General features: G+C 42.1%; 1 protein-coding gene across 1 annotated transcript; it reads right to left on the reverse strand.

Moving 5' to 3' along the window:
- Positions 1 to 474: 474 nt before the first annotated feature.
- Positions 475 to 4,657, reverse strand: LOC113294405. The gene is made up of 4 exons (XM_026542803.1): positions 3,854 to 4,657; positions 3,454 to 3,664; positions 711 to 830; positions 475 to 602 (listed from the first exon to the last, which is right to left on the reverse strand). Exons 1-4 carry the CDS (start codon positions 4,655 to 4,657, stop codon positions 475 to 477), a joined length of 1,263 nt encoding a protein of 420 aa, XP_026398588.1.
- Positions 4,658 to 9,205: the final 4,548 nt, after the last annotated feature.

Here is a 9,205-nt window from a genome sequence, read left to right on the forward strand (position 1 = left end):
TAGACTCTGTTATTAGGTTCCTTAACTCCTACAACCAAGATGTTTCCATTCACTTAGACTGGTTAGTGTCATCCTGAATTGGCACAAATTCCTAGGCTCTGGAGTTCAATTTTTTTTATATTATTATTATTTTTTATTATTTTTTTTGTTTTTATTTTTTAAAAAACTAACTAAAAGTTTTTCCCTCACCCCCAAACTTAAACCTAACATCGTCCTCAATGTTTCAAATTAAAGTGCAGTACCAAAAATAGAAGTAACAAGAGGAATAAAGAGGTAAGTCAAAAAGATAGTACCTGGATGAAGCGTAGCAATCCTTCCATGAGAGCAAGAAACAAAGAAAATAAAAACAAAAATAAAACCAATGTACAACAACATCAGGGTCCTCCAGAGGGACCTTAATATCACCATGTATGGGTTGCCTCCCAATATGCGCTAAGTTTAGTGTCTTCAGCCAGACTTTGTTACCCTTTAAAATTAATCCTGGTAGACAGGATCTCTCAGCTCTGGTTCTTCTATTGCATGACTGGGTAACTCCAAGAATGGTTTCAACCGTTGACCGTTAACCTTGAAAGTTTCTCCGTTCTTAGGATTTTCAACTTCAACTGCACCATGAGGAAAAACAATTTTGACAAAGTATGGTCCGGACCACCGAGACCTCAATTTACCAGGGAAAAGATGTAGACGAGAATTGTAAAGGAGAACATTCTGACCTGGTTCAAATGTCTTTCGAAGAATCGATTTATCATGAAATATCTTAGTTTGCTCCTTGTAAATTTTCGCACTCTGGTAAGCATCATTACGAATTTCTTCTAACTCACTGAGTTTGTAGTCTACGGTGATCACCAGCAGTAGATAGGTCAAAGTTTAGCTGTTTAATGGCCCAATAAGCTCGGTGTTCTAATTCTACAAGCAAGTGGCAGGCTTTGCCAAAGACAAGTCTGTACGGAGACATCCCTAATGGAGTCTTAAAAACGGTTCGGAAAGCCCACAAAGCTTCTACTAAGCGCAAAGACCAATCCTTTCGGGTAGGGTTTACGGTCTTCTCTTAAATCTGTTTAATCTGCCTATTAGAAACTTCAACTTGGCCACAAGTTTGTGGGTGGTAAGGTGTAGAAACCTTATGGGTAATGAAGTAACTCTTCATGAGCGCCTCAAAAGACCGATTACAAAAATGGGAACCTCCATCACTAATGATTTCTCTATGCATACAAAATCGAGAGAAAATATTGTCTCTAACAAACTTGATCACAACGTGGCGATCATTTGTTTTGCTAGCGATTGCTTCTACCCACTTAGACACATAGTCAACAACTAATAAGATGTAAAAGTTTCCATAAGAATTGACAAAAGGACCCATAAAATCTATACCCCACACATCAAATATTTCTATTATTAATATAGGACTAAGTGGCATCATATTATGTCGGGTCATCTTTCCTAACTTTTGACATCTATCACAACTTTGACAAAATAGGTGGGAGTCCTTAAACAGTGTTGGCCAATAAAGACCAGATTGCAAAACCTTCGCAGTTGTTTTCTTAGAACTAAAGTGAACCCCACAAGCTCCAGAATGACAAAAAGTCAGGACACTGGAGATTTTCGTTGTCAGGAATACAACGACGGATGATCTGATCAGGGCAATATTTGAATAAGTACGGATCATCCCAGAAAAAGTATTTTACCTCAGACAAGAATTTAGCTCTATCCTGTTTAGACCAATGGTCGGGCATTTGACCAGTTACAAAATAATTGAGAATATCAGCAAACCAGGGTAACACAGAGATGGAAAATAACTGTTCATCAGGGAACGTGTCAAGGATCGGTCTTTCATCATCTCTAGTCTCATCAAGGATACGGGATAAATGGTCAGCTATTACATTTTCGGACCCTTTCTTGTCACGAATATCTAGAGTAAATTCTTAGAATAACAATACCCATCTAATCAGCCGAGGTTTTGAGTCCTTCTTTGAAAGAAGATATTTGAGTGCGCATGATCAGAATAAACTATGACCTTAGACCCTAGGAGATATGATCTAAATTTATCCAAAACAAAAACGATGGCTAACATTTCTTTCTCAGTGGTTGTGTAGTTAAACTGGGCATCATTTATGGTCCTACTCGCATAATAAATTACACTAGGTACTTTATCATGTCGTTGGCCAAGGACAGCACCAACCGCATAATCGGACGCATCACACATGAGTTCAAATGGGAGGTTCCAATCGGGTGGTTGGATAATAGGGGAAGAAGTCAACAACGATTTTAGCTTCTCAAAAGCTGCAACACATGCTTCATCAAATACAAAGACAGTATCTTTAGCAAGTAGGTTCGACAGAGGTAAGGAAATCTTGTTAAAGTCTTTGATGAAACGACGATAAAATCCAGCATGACCAAGGAAAGATCTAACATATGTTACATTCTTAGGTGGTCTTAATTTTGAAATTAGTTCAACCTTGGGTTTATCAACTTCTATTCCCTTAGAGGATACCACATATCCTAACACTATTCCAGATTTAACCATAAAATGACACTTTTCCCAATTAAGGACTAAGTTCTTTTCTTTACAACGTTCTAGAACTAGTGTAAGGTGGTTCAAGCATTCATCGAAAGAGGATCCAAAAACCGAAAAATCGTTCATAAAGACCTCGAGAAATCGCTCAACCATGTCCGAAAATATACTTAGCATGCAATGTTGGAATGTTGCGGGTGCATTACACAACCCAAAAGACATACGCCTGTAAGCAAAAGTACCAAATGGACATGTGAAGGTTGTTTTCTCTTGGTCCTCCGGTGCTATAGGGATTTGGTTATAACCAGAGTAACCATCTAGGAAACAATAATGGCTGTGGCCAGCTAATCTTTCTAATATATGGTCGATGAATGGTAGAGGAAAGTGGTCTTTCCTAGTTGCTGAGTTCAGCTTACGGTAGTCTATACAAACTCTTCACCCGGTAGTAACACGGGTAGAGATCAATTCATTATTCTCATTTGTAACTACAGTAATCCCAGACTTCTTTGGGATAACCTGGACAGGACTGACCCATTTACTATCAGAGATGGGGTATATGATACCTGCATCTAATAACTTGAGCACCTCTGTCGGACAACTTCCTTCATATTAGGATTTAAGTGTCTCTGCATTTCTATTGAGGTTTTGACACCTTCTTCTGGTAGATGTGGTGCATACAATCAACATGACTAATTCCTTTCAAATCTTCTATAGTCCATCCTATTGCGGTCTTGTGCTCTTGGAGAACACTAACTAGTCTACTTTCCTGATCGGGATCTAAGTCAGAGGCAATTATGGCAGGAAGAGTATTCTCATTACCAAGAAATACATATTTCAGTATATCTGGTAGCGACTTTAATTCAAGGGTGGGTGCCTTAACTGATGATGGGGGGGGGGGGGGGGGGGGGGTTTATCTATGGTCGGTGGAAGAGGTTCTGGTTTACGCTGCCATTTTCCATAATTCATTACTGGCGCAGAGTCTAACAATGCATTAACTTCTTTAAAATGACTATCCTCATCATAGTAGGCTCCAAAGTGGGCCAAGCACGCCTCTAAAGTATCACTAACACTATTAGTGGTAAAGGTATTCTCAACTAGAGAATCAATCATGCATATAGACTCATAGTGTTCAGGGTCCGGTGGGGCTTGTAATGCCTTAAAAACATTCACCTATATTTTCTGATTCCTAAAGGAAAATTCTACTAGGCCAGTTTGACAATGTATGACTGCATTCACAGTGGCTAGAAACGGACGACCTATGATGATTGGGATATTGATATCTTGACTAGAGACAGGTTGAGTGTCCAAAATCACAAAGTCAACTGGATAGATAAAGTTTTCTACCTGAACCAAAACGTCTTCAATAATTCCACGTGGGATTTTGACTGACCTATCGGCTAACTGTAGTGTTATCCTAGTTGGTTTCATCTCCCCTAGTCCAAGTTGTTCATATACCGAGAACGACAAAAGATTCACACTACCCCCAAGATCTAACAAAGCATTTTCTATCTTTTGGCTACCTATAACACATGTCACTGTAGGACAACCAGGATCTTTAAATTTAACCGGGTACTTTTGTGAGATTATGGAACTAACTTGTTGGGTCAAAAATGCTTTATGGACACTCGCGTCTCTCTTGACAGTGCACATTTCTTTTAGGAACTTGGCCATAACGGGTACATGTTTAATTGCATCTAATAAAGGCAGGTTGATCTTAACTTGCTTAAGGATTTCAGCATATGTACTAGGCTTTTTCTTAGCGAGTCTCTGAGGAAATGGTGCGGGTGGTATGTACATTCTCTCAGGGATATCTTCCCCACTTGGACTCTTAGCACTCTCAGGCCCATTAAGGTCTTTAGACGAAGTTTGGTCAACCTCATTCTCTTTTTCATCTGGACTTTTGTCCTTAGGTGGTTCTACCGAGTTCTCTAGAGTTTTACCACTCCTAAGGGTGATAACTGCTTTGATATGTTCATTGTGGTTAGAACTACCCAACCCATTAACCTGGTTAACTCCTTTTGGATTTGGAGTCGTTTGGCTAGGAAATGTCCCGTTCTCCCTATCATTTAACAGGTTTGAAAGTTGACTTATTTGAGTCTCTAAGTTGCTAATCGCTTGGGCATTATTTTGCTGGTTACGTTGACTCATTAGGACAAATCCATCGAACATCACTTGGTTACGCTGACCACCAAGTGAATTTGATGGAGAATCTGAATTCAAATCGGAATGGTTACCAGGTGCTCGAGAACATCACAGAATACGCCTGCCGCTTAAATCTGATGATGGAAAACTACCACTATCCATACGAACAAACTACTTGTATGCGACGTTCCCCACAAGACACCAGCCGTGAGCAAATTTACAATGCAAATCGGAAATCAGAATCAAAATTTTAATGTTACAACGGCTGCCGAAGTAACTGCATCACTAGAGTTTACAACTTGTATCTGACAAATATATTCAAGGAATCATCTAGTTACAGGCAAAAGGTAAAAATGCAGAACTCGAAAACGAGCATCCATGGCATATGAAGACCTATTTACAGTGTATCAGTTATGTAATCCACACAACAAATCCAATTCAATCCCTAGATTTTGCTAAATAAAGAAGGTAAATCACATAACAGTGATGACTAACAGAAAATGTTGGGCAACACTAACTAATATAATCTTCAAAAACAAAGTTCAGTATCTTAGGGATCTGGGTTTTTAGTTTTACACCAACACATTTAGTACAAGTAACTACAACTATTACAAATTTTTACAAGACTACTACGCACTTACAGTCGACAATTGAATCCCTGGATTTCTTCCCCAAGAACTTGATACAGGCACCTCACACATTAATACTAGATAAACCTACCAATTGATTGGAAATATTGTCAACACAATAGGTTCCACAAATGGAGTGTTGCATCCATGAAGCTTTCTGAGTTCAGATGTTTTTTAGGTACTAGGCAAGAAATCATCGAAACACATATAACAATCATGGGCCAAATCATAAAGGGTCCTGGTTGTGAGCACACAAACCACGAGGGGGTCCGAACGCTCACAATCAATCATTATCATCTAAAGAGATTATGATGATGGTACCCTGGTGTTGATTCATTGGCTCAAAACCTTCGGGTTTATCATGGCCTCATCCAACAACTCAATGCGTGGCGTTTGTGCATGGGATATAAGTATTAAGGAAAACAAAACATATAAGCAAACATGCACGGAGCTAAATGAATGTAAAGTGCTGAAATGTAAATAAGACCAAGGTTTACGTGGTTCAGCACTAAGGCCTACATCCACGGGGTTTGTTGTTTTACTATGTTCTTCACGGTTACACGAATAGTTGAATGACTTTTGGGGTTTACATGTTTCTCTCTAAGGGATTAACTTACCCTTACTATTTCTCTCTCTCCTCTCCTTCCCTTCCTGAATTTTCGATCCCCTTTCCTCTTGGTGGAGATTGGGTATTTATAAGGTTAGAACGTGGGACCCATCTCTGAAGACCGTTGGAACCTTATCTTCTTGTGTCCTTGCGTCCATCACGCGGAGGTCTGCGTTTGCCCCTTGATCCCGCAGAGGCATCCTCGCTCGTTCCACAGGTTGGTCGACACGTACACTGCTCAGAGTGTTTAATGTGGGTAGTTGAGGGGTCTGCTCGTGTCAGACAAGTGTCTTCTGCCCCTGTCAGTCCGTGTCAGCTAACTTTCTCTCCACCGTTGATCTTAGCTCCTCTTTTGGGGATGAGATAAAGTAACTCCTCGGGGTTTATTCGGTGTTTCGTGACGCATCATGTTTTGATGTTTTGGCCTGCATGCTTTCCACGTACCTTTTATATACACGTGTCTGATAGTGAGATATATGTGTACACAATTTGCCCCTTTTCTTCGGGCTTGAATGACTAATGGGTGCCTTGAAGAAAAACTATCGTCGCATATTCTTCTCACTCCTAATAACTTCTCCTAGATACTTGGGCACGTCTTTTATTCGTGCATTAACTGCTTATGTAACGGGCACGTTTCCCATTCCTCCCTTAATTTCCTTCTCTTTCTTTCGGGTATTTTAAGGATAGAAAAAAATTTAATTTCATTCTTCCTAAACACTCTCTCAGTTTTCATTCTTCCTTTAAATTTTCTGTCTGTCTTCATTGAACCTGTGACCTTAAATTCTCTGTCAGTCTTCATTGCACCTGTGATCTTAAATTTTCTGTCAGTCTTCATTGCACCTGTGATCTTAAATTCTCTCCACCTTAGCATTAACCACGCCCGCTTCTCCTGTTTGTTTCTTCTACTGCTGTTTTTGCCGGTAAGTTTTTCTTTTCTTTATTTCCACCGTTTTATGCTGTGTTGATTTGTGAATTTTCTGCTACTGTTGTTCCTTGTTTGTGATGAAGAACTTCTTCTGATGCTTGCATACTAGTTTGCCCCTGTTCTTCATCTTAAATTAAGGAAGCCATTACTTCGAGGGTGAAATTTTGAGCATGTATACTAATTTTAGGGTTGCTACGTTATCGTGGTTGTATTGCTATGGATGTGTTTTTTGATTTTGGTAATGTTTTTTGATTGTGTGTAACTTGTTCTTGATTTTATTCTTTCCGCAGCCATGTCTGACCGTCCGCGGCCTACTTATCAGACTCCTGATTCTGGGTTATCGAGATCTCCTCCGCGTCGAGAGTCTCAAGATGATGTTCGTCGGAGTCGAGTTTCTTCTGGAGCGAAAGCCTCGTCCTCTAGGGAAGAGATTCCTCCGATAATTCCGTCTGGTTCTCGAAGAGTCTTTGATCGCTCAATGGCTCGTCCTCGTGATGATACTAGGAGTACGCAGGCTCCGCCCCGCGCTGTTGCTTTTGACATTCCTCCTCTACGTTCGTTAGTGCCCGAGCATCATCTACGGTCTTCTCCAACTTTTAAAGGGAAGAATACGAAGGGTGTAGCTCCTAGGGTTGAATCTTCAAAGAATCCCCCCGTGAAGAGAAAAGCTTCGGAAGCGTTCGTTAGTTCATCCGGCCCCGCCGAGGAGGATGAGGCTGCTCCCTTGATACGCAGTGTCTCTGTTAGCAGGAAAAAAGTAACCTTCAAGCATATCGATCTTGAAATATTCAAGGAAAAGCATGAGCTTCAAGCCTTCGGGGTTCGTTTCTATGCCCCTGAGGATGATATTACGTATGAGCTTATCTCCAAGTATGAGTTCGATGAATTTCATTTGTTAACGACGGTTGGGGCATTCGAGCTGGTCTCATGCTGCCGTTGTACAAATCAGGTGATTCCTTCTACTACGACGTGCTCGCTAGTCGTGAGGGTTCTTCCACCAATACTCACAGCCGTTCCGTATCCCAACTATCGGGGAATTATCTCCGCGCCCTGAAGGAATGCTATCTGCGGAGTAAGGGGGAAACGTCGATGACTTGTTACGTCCCCAATCCCATGGAGAAGGAATGGTATACTCCTGAGAATTTCAATAACTCCTTCGGTGATTACGTCAATAGTAGGAATCGCAAGCCGTGGAGTGTCAGCCTTCGGAATCTCCCTGCTCCTCGAGGCGAGATTCGTCTGTTAAATGAGGTCAGCGATGCCAAGCTGAAGTATGTTCCTGGCACGGAGGCGTCCAGTCGTCGGAAACTCTTCCCCGCGCGAGAGAGGATCAAGCGCGATCATGACTACGAGTGGCACGCCACCGTTATCGAGATAGTTGGTCCGTGGGCTTACGGTTGGATTCCTGGTCCCCGCGGTTGGCGGCCTACCGAGAATAGTAAGCCGCGCGAATCTCCTCCTGTTCGCTATGGAGATTTCTGCCCCTGGCGTCTGAACTTTGCGGGCATGAATTTTCCTTATGCCCTGGACGTCGTAGAGGGAGACGAGGAGGATGGTTCCGGTGCTATACTCCCACCGAAGAATATCTCAGCTGCTCAGGTACGCAGATTCTAGCTGCGCTTCTTTTTTAGAACTTCCATCAGACGGGAAAAATAATTCTTTTTGTGGTGTTGGTTTCAGGTATTGAAGAAGAAAAAGATTAGGCCGAAGCAGTCTTCTACTACGGTGATGGGCGAGGTTGAAGCCCAAGAAGAAGTTACTAGTCCAGTGAACGAAGAGTTTGCTGAGGACGAGATTACAGATGGGGAGGAACGTACTGGTACCCCCCTATCAATGTCGAAGAAGAGGTCTTCGCTGGTCACGCTGGTGATGAAGGAAGGAACAAAGCTGTGGTGGCTGATGACGTTGTCATCGGGGATGTTTCCGTCCCTGCTGGTGATGTCGCGGATACCCTTCCCACTTCTCAAGAATTTTCTTTTGATCGGATGTATTCCACGGGGGAGTTCTTTGACGAAGCCCTCGATTTTCCCGAGGACTTCTCTTTACTTTCCCCCAATGATGATTGGGATGTTCTTGGTGGTGATGGTAATGGGGATGCTACTGTAGAAGATGTTGGTGCGGAGGAGCCTGCTGTGCATGTAGGCGCGGAGGAGCATGCCAACATTCGTGCTGAGGGGGTCGTGTCAGAGAAAGGAAAATCTGTCGTTGATGCGCCTGCCGATAGTCTTCCCCAGTCGCCGACGTCTGAGGGTGAGGACGCCATCATGGATTGGTTTAAGGAAAAGAATCTTCTGTTTGTCTCTCATCCCGCTCCTGTTGTTGCTGGGGAAAAGGAAAACCGCGTATACCCGTCGCATGATGGAGATGTCTTCTAAGGCGCAGGTGTCTGAAGC

This window comes from Papaver somniferum, chromosome 7, assembly GCF_003573695.1.
Source record: "Papaver somniferum cultivar HN1 chromosome 7, ASM357369v1, whole genome shotgun sequence".
Lineage (NCBI taxonomy): Eukaryota > Viridiplantae > Streptophyta > Magnoliopsida > Ranunculales > Papaveraceae > Papaver > Papaver somniferum.

Excerpts from the sequence above, each read along its gene's own strand:
- LOC113294405 (XM_026542803.1), bottom strand. The coding sequence starts at position 4,657 with ATGAGTCAACGTAACCAGCAAAATAATGCCCAAGCGATTAGCAACTTA. Across the intron at positions 831-3,453 it reads GAATTATGGAAAATGGCAGC|ACTACAAACTCAGTGAGTTA; the intron begins GTAAACCAGAAC and ends TGATCACCGTAG. Across the intron at positions 603-710 it reads TCGAAAGACATTTGAACCAG|TTGAAGTTGAAAATCCTAAG; the intron begins GTCAGAATGTTC and ends CTCATGGTGCAG.